At 41.5% G+C, this 22,598-nt stretch overlaps 1 protein-coding gene across 2 annotated transcripts in view; it reads left to right on the top strand.

The window, feature by feature from the left end:
- Window positions 1-675: 675 nt before the first annotated feature.
- rmdn2 (regulator of microtubule dynamics 2) overlaps window positions 676-22,598 on the top strand; it is a 34,779-nt gene continuing 12,856 nt past the window's right edge. Inside the window, exons 1-5 of one of the 2 annotated variants that reach the window (XM_080449323.1) lie at window positions 676-708; window positions 2,097-2,554; window positions 15,470-15,647; window positions 15,769-15,871; window positions 17,940-18,000. In XM_080449323.1, coding sequence (XP_080305449.1) covers window positions 2,106-2,554; window positions 15,470-15,647; window positions 15,769-15,871; window positions 17,940-18,000 — 791 coding nt within the window. In that variant the 5' untranslated portion in view covers window positions 676-708; window positions 2,097-2,105. Of the gene's footprint in view, window positions 709-1,975; window positions 2,555-15,469; window positions 15,648-15,768; window positions 15,872-17,939; window positions 18,001-22,598 lie in introns of those variants that run through there. The other variant, XM_080449322.1, reaches the window with a different exon arrangement.

Below are 22,598 nucleotides of genomic sequence, written 5' to 3'. Positions count from 1 at the left end.
CTTTGTGCAATGTATTAGTCTGTATTTTTCAATAAATAAGTGTTTTAATCCCGTCTGTGGCCGAACACCAGTCATTCCCCCCTCGTTTACTTCCTGTTTACATTGAGTGTAATTCCGGCTTTCACCAGATGCGCTCCGTCACTAACACCCATTGAGGAATACAGGGAACTTCCGACAGAATCCCAAAACAGACGGCATTAAAACACTTCTTAATTGAAAAATATGGACTAATACATTGCACAAAGACTCCGCAGCGCTATTTAACATTCGGGGCATCCGGGTAAGCACCAATATATATATATTTGTTGTACATGTCCGGAGAAGTACGGGCTTCACTGGTGAAAGTGCAGGACGAAATGGGGGTGCTAGCCAAGACTATCGTAGATACGAAAGTAAAAGTCAGACTCGATCAAATACATCTATGATAGTCTTGATCCAAGAAGGCTACCAATGAACAAAAAAATGAATACATTCTTACCAACAAAACACAGACGGGGCTTCACTGCGCCTAGCTTGCAGCAAATGTCCAAGTACAATAACAAGAAACAGGAGTAGGCTGAAGTGGGAACTTCGACGCTATGCTGCGCGGAACCCTACTTTGGGGCTATTTAGCAAAGACGGAAGGTTTAATAAGTTGCACAGTGACCTGGACTCTGCTTGTCTTAAAGAGACGATAGGTGCTGCTGGCCTGCTACCTGCCGAGTAAAGGTCTCTATTATTGTATTATTTATCAATAACAATGACATATGAATGGAAGTCCTTGACTTGATTATGCATGTTTAAAAGTAAGCGTATGTTGACAGTGTAATCTCATGGAATAATGTATCCTGGTAGCAGGACATTGAACAGGGGCAATTCACTGTTATTGTTTATATGACATATATATGGTTCTCAAACTTTTACATATCAAGGTCTCCTCTTAACTCTGACAGTATACAAATCATTTGGTTCCATTTGTACACTGTCAGAGTTACAGACTTGTAAGGGTCCATTTAGAACCCCATCAAGGAACCCAGACAGTCCCTGGAATCCACTTTGGGAACCACGGTCTGGTTTATGATACAACACCATCATCCATTAACTAACTTGAGTGAAGGCAGATTGCTTGCTTGATGTGTTGTCATTGGATATCAGTGTGTGAAAGGCTCTTGTAATGTTATCTTGTAACGTTAGAGAGCTTCTTGTCAGAATTAACTGCTCGTGAAGTGATTAGTGTTTATCCAATTACCCATGTCTGGCCAACCAGACTTTCGTGTAAACATTCAACCACCATACTGTACTGCAGGTGAATGATGATGAAATCAGTCAGCAAGAAGGTATCGTTAAGCTTGAAGCTTATTTATTGTTGTGCGTGTAGCAATTTCTGTTGTAATGAGCATGTTTATCTACTAATGTTCATACCTAGAATAAAATAAAAAGATCAAGAAAAAAAAAATAACAAAGAAACCAAAACATTTGACATTGACGGACTACAATCTGTTTTAATGCTCAAGTAGTTCAAAAGAAAGCCACAACCGCATAGAAAGAACACACTGCAAGTAGCCAAAAATGTATTCATTCGTCATTTGATCTTCTTCAGACATGCTCAAGGAGTTGAAAATGTTTCATGGTGGGCATAATACATTATGCTAATCAGTTGGAGCAGCCAGCACAAAAAGTTAAATCCAAACCATTTTATTTATTTTGAATTACTTGTGAACGCAGCAAACATATTTGCAGAATGTCTGTGAGGAATGTACACCTAAGGCTGGACAGAAACTACAGGCAAAAGTGTCTGAACCTGAAATACAGGAAGGTCAAGGCTACACAAGGCTCCTTGTGAGATGGAAATAAAAGGGAACGAGAGTTTAAGGTACACCTACTGTATGCAGAGACATCAGCCACGTCAGTGTGTAAACAAGTCAGCACTCGGCACAACTGAAATGTGAAATTTTCACTATAATATTTGTATCAGTAGTGTGGCTTCATCTGTTCATCAAAACAAGATGGGGGCTGGCAACTCACTTTTAAATGCGCCAAATTTTATTTACGGCAAACAGCAGCAGATACGACGTTCCGGCGTTTCATCTGTTTGTGTCCCTTTCCTTCCTTTGAAGGTCTCCAGCATGGCCCAGGCAGACGGCAGGGTGCTGGTTCTGGGTGCATTGGCTGGGTTTGCCGGTATCAGCTTGGCTGCAGTCTGGTACCAGAGCCAAAGGTCCAGACGAAGATCGTCCTCTCCATCAGCATACCTCCACAGTAATGATGAGCGGGCTGCTGGCATGATGATGGTGGATGGCACGTGTCTGCCCAGGGGCCAGGCCGAAGTTCTGGCCCGCCTTGAAGCCCTGATTCAGTGCGTTTCGGAGCTGAAAGATGAGATGAAGGCATTGAAGAATGCTCTACCCACATTGCAGGACCATGTGAGGGATGAGCTGAGAGGTCGTAGCTTAGCGGAGGGAGCCGTCGGACCCCTTCACAGGAGCACACCCACGCGCAGGAAGAGGGCTGCACGGGCCCTCTCTGGAGCCAGAGCTGAGGGTCAGAGTTCAGAAGAAGGAGAGAGTGAGGGCGGGTGAGTACCCTAAAAGTCCCCCATTGTAGGTGACCACTGAACATTTCAGATATGATTAGTAATTAATTATACTGTAGTTTTTCAGCCATGGGCCTTCGTCTGGGTCTTCCATAGACTTCAGAAGACACAGTCGAAAGCTATAGCTGAAACATTGGTCAGTTAAAGGTAGGGTAAGTGATTTGCGTTGGTTAAACTAATTGTTAAATAGCTCTATATTCTGATAGTACTCATTGCTATAGAGTGTTTGTTCAGTATTAGGAGTCTCCTTGTCTCTCCACCTCTAAATTAAACAGAAAATGCAGTTTCGTTTCAGTTTCAGTTTCATTTCCAATTTTATCCAACCAGGACAGAGAACTCAATCAGGATACAGATTAAACAAGTGAAATTGGAAGTGATGACACTAAGAAATGAGCATGCAAAATTGGAACTGGAACACTATACAAATTAAGCTTAAAAATTGGTACTTTCTCCTGATTGGCTGAGATTTTGACACCTACCGAAAAATGTATTTTCTGTTTATTAAAGGGGTAGTTCACCCCCAAAATAACTTTTTTTCTATTGATTACTGACCATCTGGAGCCTTGAATTCATAGATATTTTTTTGTTTTTGTCACATTCCTAAGCCAATAATTTGATTATAATAAATGTGTCCCCATTGATTCCGGTAGGAGACACAAATGCATTTGTGTCTCCTACCGGAATCAATGGGGCTAAATTTATTATAATCAAATAATAAAGGAAGGAATGCGACAAAAACAAAAAAATATCCATGAATTCAAGGCTCCATGGGGTGAGTAATCAATAGAAAAAAAGTTATTTGGGGGGTGAACTACCCCTTTAAAGAGCTGGAGAGACAGGGAGACATCTGTTACTGAAAAAACACTCTATAGCAATGATTACTATCAGAATATAGTATTTTAACCTTTTTACAAAATACTTTTTGTTTTAACCAAAAAATATCACTTACCCTACCTTTAATAATAATAATAATTATTATTCTGCTTGTCAGCAGCACTTCATCTCACATCCTTGGTGTGTGTTTTCTCCTGCCTAAAACAGTAAAATTCGGACCACATTTTGGCTGTCAAAGTGCAAGGCACTAGCTGAAGAGAATACTTGTTTTCTTTGTTGACTTCTTAACAAAAAAATTTTGATTTACAGGCAAGTAGATTTGTTTTTGTTATTTATTTATGGCCTGGCTGAAGGCCAAGCCATATTTAACAGTGGTTGTCTGTGTGTACAGTACATAGTATGACCCATCAAAAGTAGACCAATCACAGCTCAGGCCGCATGACATCATGATACAGAACCATAACTGACCGCAAACCACGAAAGAGCAGTGCAGCAGTCTGTGTACAACCAGGAAATTCCAAAGTGAACGTGTGAATGTTTTTATCGTAGTTGAAAATCTATGCATGACATCTCTTTGTTACACAAACATTTTTGGGTGAAGCAGTCCTGTACTTATTGTTATAGGCCTAGGTAATGTATTAAAAAAAATATTTAATTTTGATCAAAGGAGACATAAACCATCACTACACTAGTTAATATCAATATTGAAAGATCATACAGGGACAAACGTGTTTTCTTTCTCAGCATATTTGCAGGGCAAGCTTGCCAAAGTTAGTGTCGGTGAACTGCCTTTAGTATTTTGGTTGTTTCTATAACTTTCATTAGCTTAGCCAGATTACCATGTGATAAAAACAACCCCATTGTAACCCCATTATTATTTATGAGCAGCTGTTTGTATCCTAATCATGCATCTCCACTGTCTACTATATACAATGTTATTGGCCTGTTTGGCCCCTTTTTTGTAGGTCGGCTATTTTTGGCGAATATTCCCCCCAGAATAGAGATGTTGGGGTTCAAGTGGTTAAACATCAGTTTTCTCATTTATGGAGCAATCAATATTTGTACAAATAAATGACAGACATCTCTAAATTGTCTAGATGTATTGTCTGAAATTTGTCTTGGTAAATGAATTTCTGACACTAGCATTCATTTACTGAACAGTAAACATGATGTACTGTGTTCCTGGGTTCTGGGTTTCTCAGTCAATAGGGTGCCCAAATTGAGTCACAAGGTTCTGGGTTCAATACCAGGCACTGCCAACTCAACGTATGACTAGAACCAACACAACTCTTCACATTGGTCCAGTGCTAGACTTCCTCTGAGTAACTAACTAACCAAAACCATAGACTCAAAATAACTAGAGTGGTAACCTCGCCCATTCATTTCTATGGAGTTTCTCGCCCAGCACATACTGCCCTTCTTCCGTGTTTGGGGACGATTAATTACGTCACAGGGCTCCTCCGCGTCGTTTCGTGTCATAGAGTTATGTCTCGCATGCACATTAGTGTCACCTCCGTGCGCAAGGTCGTGAGTCAAGCCCATTAGTCGAAACCATTTTCGCTCATTCATGCATAGAGCCCCAGCTGCACTTCCAGAGTCGGCCTCCAGGCGACTCGAGCTTCACGTTTCCCTCTCTGTTCTGGGGGCTTGACCAAAACATACAGTGGAATTGAAGACAAAATTACTTTAATGATCTTATGAACATTTTGATCCAGACAGTTTTCTTATTTAGTCTTCCTTCTCTTGCTATTTTTCATCTTTCTCAATTTCTTCCTTTTCCACCTGCACTTCCAATTGCCTGGCCCTGACCATACTATATTGGTAAATTTTCACTTATGTTTTATATTTTGAAATAGTGAATAATAAAGTCAAAGGGGCTAATTTTTTTTTGTCAAACTACATAGATATGTTATAGACGACTAATGTTATAGAGACAGACATCATGAATGATGTTCTTTGTTGGTCATGATAATCCAGCCCCAAGCCGCTTTCGTAAGCGGTTCTTAGTTCTAGACTACTGAGAGCTGGTTCTTTTGCTGTCTAAATGCGAATAACTGGTTAGAGATTAGGCAGAGACATGTTTCGACACTCGAGACACAGAGAAGAATTCACTCTCCCGAATTACAGGGGGAAATAATGTATACAGGAGTGTGGTGTGGGGGGTAAACGAGAGGTAGCACAATGCTTTGAAAATACATACATCAAGGTTAACCTACACAGTATGTGTTTGTCAATGAGATTGGAGTAGAAGATCACGTTACAATGGCATCAGAGAAGGAAATCCAGTGGTATAAAAACACAATAGGACCAAGGGGTAATGTTAAAATTGCCTAATATGTTGCTTTTAACTTTTAATCTTATAATATGGCACAAAGACTGATTATATGATTAACCCTGTCACCCTTAGATTCATCCAACAACATCATGATCAACTTGATCATGATTTGTAAATGGTTGATATGGTTGATATGTGTTTTAGATCAGTATCTAAAACACATGCAATGCCAAATGTGCCCATTTGGCATTGCCAACCACCTGACTTGCTTATTTTCTGTGGCTAAATGTGAGGTATGAATCTGCCTCAGGTGTTGGAGAGAGCAGCCGAGGAATCTAGTGCCACATGCCCAGTCATCCACCTCCACAGCCAAATACCTTGATCACACGCCAACTTAAAATAACATAAACAACAGATGTCTTTCCTTAGAATGGACTGCCACTTTAAATCTCATCTTGTGAAAACAAATATCGGCAGTTAAGTGACAATCATTAACCCATTAAATGTTTTGCAGTCAGGCAGGCTTAAGCTTTTTTTGGACACGAGCAAGGTATCTTCTCAACACTTGTGTCATAAATTGTATCAAATCTGGGAACAAGACAAATACAGTTTTGGTCCTTGTATGTTGCCTCAGGTGATCTACATTCTACAGTATGTGACGTTCTCTAGCAGGGTTCGATGCATCACCTGGACTGACTCGACCAATTCTTGTGCTCTGCCTAGGAGACATTAAAAAGCTGAGCCCTACCTGCATTGGCAGGGAAGTCAAGGATGAGGTGTGTAATGGGCCCCGAGATCAGAGCTACAGTATGTGGTTCCTCCCCACCTCCGCTCCTTGTTTATACACAGCAAAATCCTGAGTGTGACTTTAACTCTGAATGTGTAACAATGGACCCATGAGGATACATTATTCTCAGGTTTTTGCTGTGTACCCTGGCAGCAATCTGCTATTCAGCTGGGAGCGATTTTGTATAACAACAACATAACTGAACAGGCCAACTGAACATCCAGTACCTGAGTACCTGGAATAATGAATCATTATTTATTTTTTTGTTGACTGTTTCTGTTTTAAGAAGCGCATTGCACACACTGGAGGCATAGCTGGAGGTCAGTGACACTTTTAGCTTTAGCAGTTTCTGTACATAAATACTGGACACATGTTTGAAGGGATGCACCATTATGGCTAAAATGATAATCCTGACTATTTTTGCTTAATATTGTGATCACGATTATGAATCACAATTATTGATAATGATGATTCTTTTTTGGTGGGAGAGGTTTTACATTTTCTTAGTGTCTTTGTTGCTCTTTGTGCTTATCTGTGTCTTATGTTTGGTCAATGGTATGTAATAGCCTCTGATGTTCTTGTTTATAGCAGGTGAACATTGCACAGACTTTGCCTGTGTTCCCTATCCCTGGGATTAAGTGCAATGCAACAGAGACATACAAAAAAAAACCTGTGTACAGACTATGTTTGAACAGGGGTCATATCAGCTCAAACCTCTCCCCTCTGTAAACATCACTCTCCCCATTTGTTGGAGAGGCAGACAGAAGCGTGAAGTGACTGCCCTCTAGCAGCCAAGAGTCCCAGCTCTTGATTGGCATGCATCGGCCCTCATCAAACGCTCTTAATTACAGTCCGGGTTATTATGCTTTAAGAGAAATCAAATCACGCACGCACCTTGCGGTAATTGAAGAGCCTTTTCCCCGCGCTCTGTTATTTGTACGAGCGGAGGGTGTGGGTTTTTGTGGGAAAAGGTGCAGTGAAGAAATTCCACCCCCTTAGGGAATGCCTGGCGTTCAACCAGAGAAACCAATTACACCCCCTAATCCTCACATCCATTTAAAGGGCTCTCCATGTCTGTTTGGACTTGGAACTTGTTGGAAATCATAGCATAATATCTCCATGCTAAATGCTCTTATGTAACTAAGAACCCTGATGGTAAGGGTGGGGCTATCGTTGTTGCTAAGTACTAGGCCCGTAACGATACAGTAACTGCATCGATGCATCGTTTTGAATTTTCAACGATCTACTATATCGATATGCAAACAGCTAAATATCGTATCGTTTGACTTTGAATCGTATCGAATCGTTTTGCAATGCAAATAATCGTATCGAATCGTTCTGCAATGCAAATAATCAATTATATCAATACTAAGTACTTTTAAGAAGAAGAAAAGAGAAAAAGGGGTTTATATCCAGTATCCAGGTATTTATTTTTCACACAGAATTCTTGGGTAAATAAATAGTTACTATATCGATTTTAAATCATTGAATCGAATCGTATCGTTCTAAATTAACCTGTCCTGTATCGTTCATGTATCGTATCGACTAAATCGCTGAATCGAAACGTATCGTATCGTTCTAAATTAACCTGTATCGTTCATGTATCGTATCGACAACCAAGTATCGTGATACGTATCGAATCGTTGTTAAAACGTATCGTTACACCCCTACTAAGTACTGTACTGTTATATAGCTTTTTGATTCAAATCAACTACCTTAAAGGTTCTATGACATTCATTTTCACTTTTTTTAATTTTTTATGTTTTTTGGGGGGTTTTATGACCTCAATTACACCCAAAAAAACGGAACTTTGAACGTTCAGTGGATTTTCTGAGGTCTGGGGTTTTCTGAATAATTAGGCTGAAAAGTAATCTGAGCTTGGCCCTTGGGCAGTGAAGTCACAGGCCATTAATCCCGCCCACTCGCCCCTCCCCTCCCCTATCCTTTCCCCTCCCCTCCCCTATCCTTTCCCCTCCCCTCCCCTATCCTTTCCTTTGGGGGGGGGGCGGAGCAGAGGTGATGATTGACAGGCAAAATCCCTCAACAGCGACACCTGCAGGCAAAGATACATTTTTTCATTGCAGTTGAAAAGGCTTTAGAAAAAAAAAATCACACCCTGTGTGAATTGGGCGGTGTCTTGCTAGCTAATCACAATACTGAATGGAGTCAACCAATCATGTACAAATAATAAATACATTTATTGAAACACTCTTTATGATGGAAGAAACCATAACTTAAAAATAACAAATGTATGGTTTTTTTTAAGTTATGGTTTCTTATATAGGGCTATGCACATGTGTCATGTGACACTGGCCAATCACAGTCCTGAATAGACTGTGATTGGCCAATCACGGTGCAGGGTTAGGCGGGGTACTTTTTGGCCAATCACAGCGCAGGATTTGTTGTACAAATATCCAAACCTCACTTATAGGGGCGGTTTCACCGCCCAAAAACACCTGCAATGGCTCACTAGAGTGGAATTTTCAGTTAAAACTTTTTATACACGTTTGAAGGACCATGACAAAGACATTTAATGTGTTGTAAAACTGAATGTCATGAAACCTTTAAAAATATGGCACAGTTTTGTGGGTTTTAGGAAGCATTTTGCTTTGCTGGAAATACAGGTCTGTTTGATTCCAGTGCCTGCTACATTTTGAATGTACACAATCCTCTTACGCCGGTATAGACTCTAAAACTGTTGATGCCACACACTGACTGAGTCAGTACATTTCAGTGTGTGGATTATAAACTTCACTCCAGTAAATCACAGCATAAACAGTTATGTATCTATGAGGCAACTACAGGGGCATGTACGGATTGGCCTCTTACAGTAAGGATGGAACTCTGCTTATTTTACTGGATGTGAATGTTTTTTCAAGCTTCATACTTTTCCAACCTGTGTTTGGCTGGCTTTCTAGTTCTACTAGAGCAAATTGCCGTTTATTCATGTAATAATCGTAGTCATCATATTTTTTAAAACCAGCTTTGTCTGGCATGTTTGTAAAGATATCCCAACTGTGACCATTGCTGGTGTACTCGCTGATTAGATGGGTCTTGCTCAAACATGAGTCTGTGCAGTGTGCACTCACTACAGCACTTAAAGGGATATTTCGGTCATTTTATCATCTACTCAGGCCTTTGTGAGCCCCCCAGACAGTTTTTAAGTTGCTCGATTCAGTATTTAGACATTTGATATTCATTTTGTCAGACACGGCCCCTTCCTATACAAACCCATTGTAACTTCAAATTTTCTTCAATTAACTTCAATTTTAACCATGTTAGATTCATCAAAAACACCCGTCCTTGGTTCTGGTGACTCACCCTGCCCCCCTAATACGCGAGGGGGTCGTGTTTTTTCAATTACTTTTTTCATTTATTTTAAATATATTTTTTGGAAAATAAAAAAAAAGAAATACAATAAAAAAATAAAATAAAATAAATGAAAAAACAAATCGGAAAAACACGGCCCCCTCACGCATTAGGAGGGCAGGGTGAGTCAACAGAACCAAGGACGGGTGTTTTCGACGAATCTAACATGGTTAAAATGGAATTTGAAGTTACAATGGGTTTGTATAGGAAGGGGACGTGTCTGATAAAATGAATATCAAATATATAAATACTGAATTCTGGGGGTTCACAACGGCCTGAGTAGATGATAAAATGACCAAACGTTTTTTTGAAAGTGAAATATACCTTTAAGTGCTGTAGCAGCACTCCTAATGTGTACAATGGTGTCGCTCCCAAAAATGGCAGATCTACTGTACAAGTTCACAACGCGTCACAAAATGGATATTTTCAGTGAGCGACACCTCGTACGACAAAGCATAAATCGGGTTTAAATGTTAAAATTAGTAAGTAAGTATGTCACAATCTCACGCGGGGCAGTGTATATCAAAAAGATAAAGATTTAGATGCAGCCACTGAAAAGTAGAGTTTCAATCGCTTGCCCCATTCACTCTTCATTTGTCACAACAGCTTCCTCAGTGCTACCTCTTCAAGTAAAGAGGCCATCAATCACATTGACTGTGTGCCAAGCTGTCAGAGACTTCATTTAAATGTCTCTTGTAGGAACTTGTAATTCCTCCAACAGTTCCCACTGCAGTTTATTCACGTCACGCCGCTGTAGCTCAAGGACATTATAACATACCCCCCCTCTCTCTAAATAATACCATTTATGCTGCTGGCTAGTTGTTGATTTAAGCAGATCAGTTTTGTTTAACAAGAGGCATGTCTGATCATCACACACAGAAATGTTTATAAAGAGAAAAAGGAACTCATTGTCTGTTTTGGGATTAAACGCTTCTTGCCTAATTGTTCAATGATGTCATGGTGGTGTTGAGTGTCCAAGATGGCTCCATTCAACAGACTCGATCACATTTCTCCACTAAAGGCATTTACATGTTGTTTTGGAAACTATAGAACAAATATTGTTTGCATTAGTCATTCCTCTTAAACAGCATTTGCCATAACCCTTACCCTGGTCAGTCTGACATATCTCTGGAGCACAACTTCAATCACCCACAGTTGCTTTCCTAGGCTCCTCCAGGTGCATAATTTATAGAAAGGTTCTTATCATGCTAAAAAAAACCTCAAACTAGTGGTTTGCATTGATTTTCTGCATCTGATCTGAAGGATCTGTACTGTTCCAAATGTATGCAACTGGGCTTAACATGTTACATCTAAAAAAGGAGGAAAATGTTATGCCTCTGTGGTAATTCTCAGCACGAGACGTGAACACGCTGGCGGCCTTGTCGGTTGGCTCTGTTCCTCCTATCAGTTCCAGTGTTTTGCTGAAAAACTAGTACTGTAGGCCTCACATCCCCACCCCCCGTGCACGCACACACACGCACATGCTTAGGGGATAAAGCTTTGTAAGAAACTCACACCATGTCAGTGACATTGATATTTCTCACCTATGTTTCTTTTTCTTTCAGTTATAAGTACAGGCGTCCCTCTCTCCACCCTGTTTATGTATATTGTTGGATGTTCTTGCCTTTAGGCAAGTTTCATTACGAGCCTAAGCCTCCTTTGTGTACAATAAGTTTCTTGTGTAGAGGTGATATCTGAGGTTTAAAAGCTCATTATGCAATGCAGTACCTGTCCTTTTGAGGGACAAATCACAGTATCTCCTGATAAACCTGCTTCCCCAGTGTAGACGAGAGCTGTCAATGACACCTGTCGGTAACAACTTGAGAGTAATCTACTGTAGTGTGAAAGAAACACGCAGTATGATTTATCACAGTTGTAGTGCTGATAATGTCACAACCTGTCTATCACAGATGAATGCCACCTAATTGTTCGTCGTGTTCATTTGTTGTTGTGCATGCCATTACTTATCACAGCAAACAGGGGGCATAGTCAGCGCCGGCTGGTTTCATGATGTCAAGGTGAAGTGAAACCCGATGATGTCACCACATGGCCGGGTCGGCAGCTGATCTGTGGGAAGAATGGGAAAATTGGAAGGTATCTCTTACAGATTTGATGCTGGTCCAGCCAGTCATTGTTATTTAGCAGAGTTTCAGTGACCTTTCCACAAGCGGTACGCAGGCTGAATGAGCCGGGGCTGAATGCTCCGAGGCCCAACGATGTTGGGATGGTAACTGTTCATCAGGTTTGTTTTGAAGGATGTAACCATGGCGCCCGGCACTGCTAAACTCCCTAGAAAGAGTGCCTCATTCCCCCCCAGGGTTCTTTGCTTATTGAATGGCCAACCTCCCTTGGTGAGTGCACAGCATGCTGAAATGGATGGAGAGAACCTTTTGGAGTCTTGGAGATTGTTTTAGCTCATGTTGTTTTCCAGTGTTTTTAATAGTTGATGACATTACACACAGGACATCAAACGCCAACTTCTGTATGTTGGTCAAGGTTTGCACGATACAAAGATACAACCTCAATGTTCCAGGGGTTTGTGTTATACACAAATAGCAGCTTTTGCAACATTTGTCCCCCAGTTTCATTGATTATTTTAGTTTTTGGTATGCATTCTCATAGGTTTCATTTTAGTTGTTACGCGTTGTTAAACATGGTGTAATGGAGCAGTGCATTGCTCTGAAACTCTGAACCTTGAGGTTAAAGTCAGACATTGATTTGAATGTATCGCCTCCCCCTGCCAAGGTGAAATAATGGAAATTAAATGCAATCTTTGGGGGACTGGGCCTTCTGCTTGGCTGCTGAAGTCTTTCAAGACAGGCCTAAACAAATCTGATTGGCCTGCTATAGCGCCACCAGTAGGCAGATTTTTGCAAGACACATTTTTTTATATTACTCCTACAGATTTTGTCCAAACATAACGCAAATCGGCACACAGTATCTCTATAGTCATGTGATCAAGACGGATCTTTCATATTCCATCCTAACTTTGCACGCACATTCCCACTAGGCAAGCATGAAATTTTGCACGCACATTCCAACTAGGCAGAGGAAGAAATGCCACCCATTTCATATTGGCTTGTTATAGCGCCACCAGTAGGCCGATTTTTGCAAAACCCATTTTTGTAACAAAATGCCTCAAATCATGAACGCAGCATCCTATTGCCATGAAAGGCCTAGGAATAAATGGCACCCTTTACACATTGGCCTATAATAGCGCCACCAGGAGGTCAAAATAACCTACCTGACCTGGCGGAGACCTGTGCTCCGTGGAGCACTTTTTCTAGTTAACCCTGTTTTAAACCTTTTTGTGATTGATTTTATGCTTTTGGCTATGTAGCATTCTGAGTCCTTCCAGTTCAACCTGTGCTTACACTGCAAGCATTCCTTTCAAGAAAATAAAGGTTTCCCATTTAACACCATTGTGTGGTACTTTACAGTACATAGGAGAGTGAGATGTACTGTATAAATGGCAATGCTCATTTTGTGATTGTTTTTCTTTACTTTACATTCGGGTACAGTCATAATCACTTTAAGGATAATGATGACACACACACATTCACGGATGTACCTTTGTACCCTCTCGGTTAAGTGATTCATGAGCTGTAGGAACGGTGTGACAGGAATGCGCTGATCAGTCAGTTATTCTGCACTCCCTCTCTCACCACCTCCATTGAGTAAACAACTGTGCAGAGTTAAAGAGAGAAGAGCACTGAATGAATGAAAGGAAGTGAATGAATGAATGAATTAGTGATTGAATGGATGAATGATGAAACTCCCTGAAAGAGGGAGAATAAAGCAACAAACGACATGGCCATTGTACAGACAAACGCATGCCCATTTAGATTTATTTAAGCTTACCTAGATTAAACAAACTTTCCAATAAATGGTTGGAGTGTCTACCTACACGGTTTGGAGTTTACCCCGCAGACAGACAGAGAAGACATTATAGACCAGAAAGCGTAAACTGGGACTATAGTGTACTATCAACATGTGTAGATATTCTGGTGGCAAATGATGGCCTAAGCCGACCTGCTGTTACGGGTTAGATTTGTCATCCTTTTCGCACCAAATCGTTGGATGTGCGTGAGGTAGAGGTCGATGGCTCAAGAACATGCTTTGTTTCCCAGAGTTTGTGTGTGTGTGCAGAGGGATTAGGAGTCTTCCTTTCAAGCAAATAGGCTTTAAAACAACAAGCGCTGGGAGTCTGTGAGCTAACAGGCCAGGCCTGTCGGCCACAGAAATGGTAGGTGAGATTGACGGCTGTAATCCCCACAGAAAGCATTTCTCTTACTGGGTGTGCCTACATGTAGCTGACTTCAGTCGGTTTAAACACGGAGGAAAAGAATAGGCCTCTAGCAATGACATTTGCACTTTCAGGTCATGCATCTTAGTTGAAATTTGTACCTTTTTAATAAAAAGTAGAAATTCCCTCAGACAGTTACCCTGATCTTTGTCATTATTGTCTCAATATAGAATATGCATGTTTTAGTGGTATGAGAAGAAGCTGTGATTGATCGGAGCCAGAAGCATTCCTTCCTTACGGCACGCCACACTGTTGCGGTGTTCTCTTGATTTGTTGCCCAAGTCAGCCACGTTTTACTTGACAGCGTTTTTTCCTTTCACTGAAGAAAACACCTCTGTAGCTCAGAGGCCCAGACTCCTTTAATCACATCAGTGTGGGATTGAAGGGAGGAGTCCGGAGGAAGCCTCTGGCACGGCAGCACCTGTTAGTCCCATAATGTTTCTGCCACAGCAGCCCGCTCTGACACATCCCGCCAGGACCACTCGCACCCCGAAACATTCCCTTAACCACTGATGACGCATGTGTTGCTACTGCCAACGCTTAATAGAGGCCTTTCATATTTTCATTTTCCTCCGCGTCTTTCATTTCTACCCGACTATGGCATTAATGCATAATTCTTTTTACTGCTTGTGCTTAAGTGGTAGCTTAGGGTGTTAGAATTTACTTAGGGTAGTTGAAAGGAGGCCGTAACACATATGAATACGAACATCGCGTGCCTCGTCCCGGCCAACAAGTCTCCCCTTGTGCATTAGAAAAGCCTTCAGGTATCTACCTTAAGATGTCGAGACTTTCCAACAAACAATTAAGTGACCCCCCTTGTGTAAGCAAACTTTTGGCGGTTTGCATGTAGACATACTGTACAAGTGTACAGACTAGTGCTGATCCATTATTGTCAATGTCTGGCGGGATATGCGTGTGGGGGGGCTTTGCGAGTAAAAGCTACTCGTTAAGACTTGATTATGATGGCTCTTAGTCATCACAACACAGATGCCTCAGGAGAGTATTTCATTCCACTCACAAAGGGAAGGAGATGTATTTTATATTGCGACCCAAGCTGTGTTTTTATGATCATAGGCCCATAGGGTGAACTGGTTTTGGCCCATTTATTGGGCCAAACTTTGCCGATAATTTATTGGTGCACACCCTAAGCCAAGTGTCATCTTGTGGTTATTGCAGAATCAAGACAGTCACATTTAGTATTTGTAACCAGCATTCAGTTCATGTTCAGTGCATGTCAGTGAAGTTCAATCATGTCTGATTAAAGCGATTGAATGCGTGGTTTTTCTTTCCTTGTTTGTGCTAAAGAAAGTTGTTTGTGTTTTTCAGGTACATAACTGCCCTGACAGACTCTGATGGAGAGGAGTCAAATGATGAAGGTCAGAGTGGGCAGGAAGAGCCTGTGGACGATCTGTCCGTACTTCTCAATAGGATCGATGCTTTGCATGAAGGCACTGCGTCCGACAAAAGAGAGAGCCTCAGCACGTTGCTGGAGAAGCGAGAGGAGGTGTGTTGAATGTTGACACATTTATTATCAGCACCCAATTTCAAAAAGTCAGGTCTTGCAGAAAAACAGTTGTCATTATGATCTTTTTCTTTCTTTCTTTTAAATTAATCTTTCTTCCTAGTTTGGACAGAATTCGACATTTCTATGGCGACTAATCCGTGCCTACTGTGATGTTCACGACAATAGCCCCAGCCTGGAGGAAAAGAAGACGCACGCAGAGACTGGTAATCTCTCGTTTGTATTCCTTGTTCCCCAAGCTTCCCACTCAGGGTACAAGTTGATGCTAGGTCATAAACACAGCTGTGATGCTGGCTATTCCCCAGCTGATAATTGTGTGGCAGCTTTCGCAGTAGCCATCAGTTTCCAGCTGGAAAACCCAAGTGAGCGTTGGTCTCTTCTTTTTTTCTTTTTTTTGTTACTCTTTATTTTCAGAAGTTTTATTAGACAGTACATCAAATCAAATGGTACAAAAAAGCAACAGAAAAAATATCAGTAAAAATAAAACATACACACAAAAAAACAAGAACAAATAAAAAGAGGTCATGGGACATTTGGTAGCATTGGTCTCTTCTTGAAAGAAATTCAGTGATCTGGTCTGTGTTTTGGGGGGTCTATTCATTTAAGAAGTTGTCCAAATGAATCATACAAGTTAGGAGTTAAATACAAAAATGCATATTGTCTAAATGAGCAGGAAAGCCAAGTGCATGCTACTGATAATAAGTAACTAACTAGGTCGAAGTGGTATCAGCCGAACAACAAGGGTGTCTACAGTATATCACCCAAACAGACCAGGGAGATGGATTGCTGTTGCGGAGCACCACACCTACTACCAGCTCCCAGTACTTACTTGTGGTCTTAGTTACGCATGCATACAATGAGTTGGCGGTGCCCAGTATCAAACCCAGAACCTTGTGATTCAAAGGTGAGCATTCTACCAACTGAGCTACCTGGGCACCGGGTACTGATGATGCTGAACCCATTCCATCCAGGAACGCATTTCTGTCATTTTAGATTTATTTGGCTATTAAAAAATAGCAGATATACAAGCTCATAGCGCAGCTCCGAGTGCCGCGCTATGAGCTTGTAGATCTGCTATTTTTGAAAATGTGTTTTCTTTTTTTTTTTTCAAATCTTTCAATGTATATATTTTTAAAGCGGACATTTGTAACTCAAATCTTTGCTTCATGAGGGTCCCTGGAACAAAACATTTTGAGATGGGGGTCCGCGGCCAAATGCATATCTAAAAATGTTTTCTAAATCCGGTATGTTGCTATATCAGTGGTGCTCCAACTTTTCCATGTCAAGGATGATGTATTTGGCCGCGGACCCCCATCTCAAAATATGTTTTTCCGGGGACCCCCCAGAAGCACAAATCGGAGTTAAAAAGTTTTGCTTTCGAAAAATGTAATAATATATATTCAAAGATTTGCACAAATTTCCCAAGATTTTTCAAAAAATAGCAGATCTACAAGTTCATAGCAGCTTGTATATCTGCTATTTTTGATTAGCCAAATAAATCTTAAAATGACGCAGATGCATTCCCGGTCTTAATGGATTAATGCTTACAGTACACAGTGCTGTCTATTGCATGTTGCTGACGGCCCAACAGCAACTCCTATAGAGCTGCTTGCATGGTTGAGGTACAAATGTGCACTGCCAACCATGACTGTCGATTTTTTTATGATTTTACAATTACCTCCCACGGTGCTTTTAAAAGCCGGTTTTAATAACTTTCCACGCTCTTCACGTCTTGAGTTACACTATAACAATATGTAGACCACAATGTCCTTTCCCTCAAACAGAGGCAGCTGTGTGAGCGCACTGAAGTTCAGACTGGATTGACCTGTTTTTCTATAATCCTTCCTCATTAATGTGCCTTTAATCAAGGCTCAGGTCAGGTGCTTTCCTCAAAGACACCATTGTGAAAGGTGTTGATAATGTTGGAGATGGGCCTATTCAAAGCAACAGGGCACCGTGTACAGCACTTAATGACGTTGGTATTAATAGAGCGAGTGAAATGAGACTGTCGCCACTGACTGATGAAGGATTTACAACGCGTCTCTTCCTGGATTGCATTACATATCGCTTTTGTTTTTATTGCTATAATGCATTGCCTAGTGGCGTTTCTGGTTTGTGTAGCTATTGTTGTGTTCATCCAATCAACCCCTCCCTCCTAATTCTGCTAATCCAGCTAATCCATGCTCTCTTGTTTTGCTCACGTGATTAAGAATGTCCTAGATGGTTAGTGTGTGTTTCAGCACAGCATCATTGTCCCCTTTCTTTTACACTCAGGGAAACAAGTCGGAGAAGAAGCCGTGAATCTGAATCCTTTGTGTGCTGAAAGTCATCAGTGGTAGGTATACTTTCCCCCCTCTTTCATTCTTTTTTTTTTTTAAAGGTATGTTTTGGGCTTTTCTGCCTTTATTGATAGTAGAGGGAGGGAGACGGGGAGTGACACGCAGCAAAGGTCGTCGGGCTCGGGAATTGAACCTGCGACTCGCTGGCATTAGAGCCTACGTGGTATGCGCCTTAACCACTAGGCCAGCCCCCCCCTTAATTCTTTTTTTCAATGTTTCATCAATTATAGAAGTCTGGTGCAACACACACACACACACACACACACACACACACACACACACACACACACACACACACACACACACACACACACACACACACACACACATATATACACATACTGTATATACATTGTCAAATATATAGAAAAACTATTTCTCCAGATTTAGAAAGGTAAACCTGTTGCTCAGACAATGGCGCAGGAGGTAGAGCCCGGAAACCAAAAGTTTCCCAGATCCTGGCTTCTCCCAGCATAGTGCTCAAGTGTCCTTGAGCAACACCTAACTGCTTCACAGGTATGAGCTAATGTACTTGGCCAATGCCCAACTTTATTATCCAACCACAGCTGGAACATCGTCTTTGGCCTCGTCCCCGGAACAATGAGAAAGCATAATAGAAAGCATAATGGTGAATGATCCGTGTCAATTTAATCCTGCTTTAGTCAAAGTGTCCACCAACAGTATATGTTGTCAAAGTGTCCCTTGAGCAAAATATTGAACCACTACTTGCTCGTTCATTTAACAACGTGTTACCCTGGGTAGGAACGCCAGCTAAATGCCCAAAATGCAAAATGTAATGTAACTGATCCCAACCATGGCGTGCACACAAGGTCAGTCAAGTGCACTAGGTAAACCGACTCTAGTGTTGCCACCTGTGAAGCACATTGTGACTGCCTGTCCAAAGAGAGGTGCATTGTAATGGGATATTGGGACGCTTGCTGCTGTGTGATCCTGCAGTCAGTACTACCGCTGTGAGAGAGATCATCGTGCACACACGTCACACGCACAGTGAGAACTAGAAGCAGCAAGGTGCTCCCATTCCCAACCGCTCTTACGAACACAAACCAGTGGTTGATGACCCAAAGGGTTAATGAAAAGTGTTTTGAAATGCTGTTTTTGAGTGATACTATCTTTGGGCCACCTGCAATACCTTTTGTGAATCAGTCATGTGTTGAGCTTGACAAGCTCTCATCCAATTAACCCTTTGAGCAAATGGCAAAGCTCTGAAACAGTATGAAAACAACACACGCTAGGCATTTTCCCCAGATAAGACGGCTGGGAGGGCCTTCAGTTTTTTGAGTGACGTCTAAGCCTGCAGCAGCTGTCTCTCAATCCATGACTAAGGCCTTTCTTCAGACATTGTGTGCAGTGCACACCTACAACACACAGTCTGTTGTGCTCCACGTCAGGTGAAATACGACAGACCAATCATCAATCTGGTGAATCAAAAGGAATCGCTGAGACATCCTCCCCTAGTTGATTGTCAGTACCAATTAAGGGGAAGTTTTGGACTGTTTTATATAAATGCATGAATGTGTCCATAAGTGCAATTGTGTATTTAGGATTCTGTTAGGACCGAAGTAAAGCAGCCCAGGACCACTGCGATTTAAAGAAATGTACTATAAGTTCAAAATAAAATAAAAAAATGTTACCACATAGCTTAGCCCTCTGTGGTAGATAAGAGTAGTAGACTACCAAGCTTCTCCTTTCTGTAGTTCCCATCAAGGTTGTCCAGTTGATAGCATCACATCCTCTCTGGCTTCTGGAATGTAAACATGGTCTGGTCTGCCTCATATAACCTGATGGTTACATTGGAATAACATATGCATTTGGTTAATGAACCCCAGTTATTACAGGTTGGTGGTTGTCATACCTTTGAGTTATACAGTACATGTTTGGGGTGTCATAAAGCAGGAGTAGTTATAAATACCTTTGATAGCGTTGGTTTTGTGATTTCATGCTGATGGGCTTTGACGTGAGGCCCATTTGTGAGCTGCAGTCACTCCACCCTAGTGTTTTGGTTGATAAAGCATATCACCTAAGTTACTTGGTGACTCGAGGGAAAAATCCCCTCACTTTTAATTAGTTGTGTGGAGTGGGCCTGATGGCATGGATCCTGTTTGTATTTATGGAGGCCCCAATGCTGCATTCCACATCTGAAACACTGCTCGTGTTAAGACTTGACTTCTCGTACGGTGAACTGGTGAATGGAATACAGCTGAGGAGGATTGCACTAGATTACACACCGAGATTGAGATTGGTCTCTTGCGGCTAGAGTTTGAAAATTATTTGGAACACAGTGTTGGCCTGATACCACCAATCAACTTTGATATCCCCAATGTTTGTTTTTTTAATTATTTTTTAATCTTAAACTAAAGTATCATGAGAGCATGCATTGTAGCGTGGGTGGCCCCATCTGGAAATCCTTTATCCCTTGTATTAGTGCCATTTTCCAGCTCATTGAGCTATACAGGACCCATTGATCTATATAGATTTTGTCCACAATTTTGCCATCACTATTATGGGTCTCATATATATTTATATACATGAGCAATGTGTACAACACTATTGCACAGCATGGCATTTAGTTTTAAGTGAGCATCATTCAACAGGTGTTTTCTGGAGTTTTCTTATGAAAACCTATCCAGCGTCTTTCCTGCATAGAGGAATTTTTGGTGCCCCTAAAATTGTTTTTAGCCAGCACCAAAATGATATGAATTGAGAAAATAATAGTTATTTAAATCTTCTGTGTGTCTAATAGCTTGTTTCAAGTTCAGCCTATTCTACCCCTTTCTTGCTATTTCTGTGGTTTGGAGACAGGTTATTTTGTGTTATGACAGAAGCTTCTGATTTCTATCAAATAAAGAAACACAGACTCCTTGCCTTCACTGTTGCGTTAGTCACGATGCAGCCCGATCATGCTTACGATGCATAGTTACCCCCAAAGGTCCATTATGAGTCGGGAACAATCCCGTTACCCTAAAGTGCCTTGTCGAACAAGCAGTCCTATTTGCCCTCATTAGTAAGGAAATAATTAGCTCATGCACATACCACAGCACTCCAGACGTCAAGTGAAAGAGAAGGCTGTGTTTGTTTAGTTAATTAAGACCAACAGCTTAAAAGAAGCTTAATGCTTAATCCCATATCCACTAATGGAATTTGTGAGCTTCTTAAGCTGGTCGGAAATGCTGTCTAAGTTTAATGGACAGGGGAAAAGTAAGCTATGATTCAAGAAGGGATGGGATGGAGACTGGGGAGTGTGCCAGGAAGTGTTGCAAGGGAGTTTATGTCTGAAGTAGCTGTTTACTTATTATGCCGATGTCGTGAGAAAACTTCTCACCCCACTTTCCAAACTGCTGCCGTACTTGTCACGACTTTTGGCATAAACCATGTTGTGTTTTCTTCAAGGCACTTGTGCCATTGCACTGTCAGGGAATTCTTGCCTATATTATGCAAATGCCTTACTAACCACTAACCACACAAACAAAAAGCATGTTTTTTGGGGTAAGCGGCCTTGCGGGACATTAAGTCTAGGCAGCAGGAGTAAGATGTCCATCTAGACCACTGTCTAGATGGACATCGGCGCGAAGCGACACGTTGTGAGCTTGTAGATGTGCTATTTTCACTTGTTTGGGTCCCAGGCAAACATCTAATTTCTCAAGCTAAAACGTTTGGGAATCAGTGATCTAGACTAGCAGTCGTCACTGTTTAATAGAATACAACAGCTTTTTGACCCTGTGTCAAAGGCCAAATTGCCTGCGCAGAACTTCTTTCCCAGAAGAGGTGGATGAGAGGACTTCTTTGAAGTTGCTTGTATGGGGAGAGGCACTTGCCTCTGTCAAAGAACACTGTTGAGTTGAATGTTATCGGCCTCTCTGCAGCACTCCATACTGTCACTCCCTAACTTTTGAACTCCAGCAGCCATGTCCAACCAGATGCCTGTTCCCATGATGCCCTCCCAGTATCTACTACAGATTGTTTCACGTAAACCTCTTTACAGAGGACTGATGTGGAACACAACTGGGATACTGTCTGTATACCACACAGTCAAATTCTTTGACAGTTTTAATTTAACTCTGAAAGTGCCCAAACGTAATAATTTGTGCACTCTGATTTACAAATAGATAAATGAACACTGAGGATTTGACTGGGCAGCTAGTCTTTGTGTGTTTGTTACTTATTACCACTACAGTATATAAATACTGTAGGTGTTCAGCAAGTGTATGAGCCTTGCGTGTATGTGTGCATGTAGGCATGGATGGGGTTATGGGGTTGCGTGTGTGCATTCGTGCCTGCGAGCATGAAGCCCAGTTGTATAATCCCAGCAGGCTGACGGCCAGGGAGATGTGATTGCATTCTTGTATCGCGGGCTTTGTTTATAGGTGCGTTTTCATTGATCCCTCCGTGTGAATTTAGCCCATGTAAATCCCTGACTATAGGGCCCCTCTGATGGTACAAAGACCCATGGATTAGCTAGAGGGCCTTTGCCAGTGCCAGTCAGAAGGGTGGCGTGTGTGTGTGTGGGGGGGTCACTTTGACCTCTGGAGTGACAACTTTAAAACTGAACACATGCCTTTTGTTGCTGCGGTCATCA

The sequence above is a fragment of the Gymnoscopelus braueri genome (genome assembly GCF_963280865.1).
Source record: "Gymnoscopelus braueri genome assembly, chromosome: 14".
Lineage (NCBI taxonomy): Eukaryota > Metazoa > Chordata > Actinopteri > Myctophiformes > Myctophidae > Gymnoscopelus > Gymnoscopelus braueri.
Note: the sequence above shows the minus strand (reverse complement) of the source record. Positions and strands in the feature narration are given on the sequence as shown.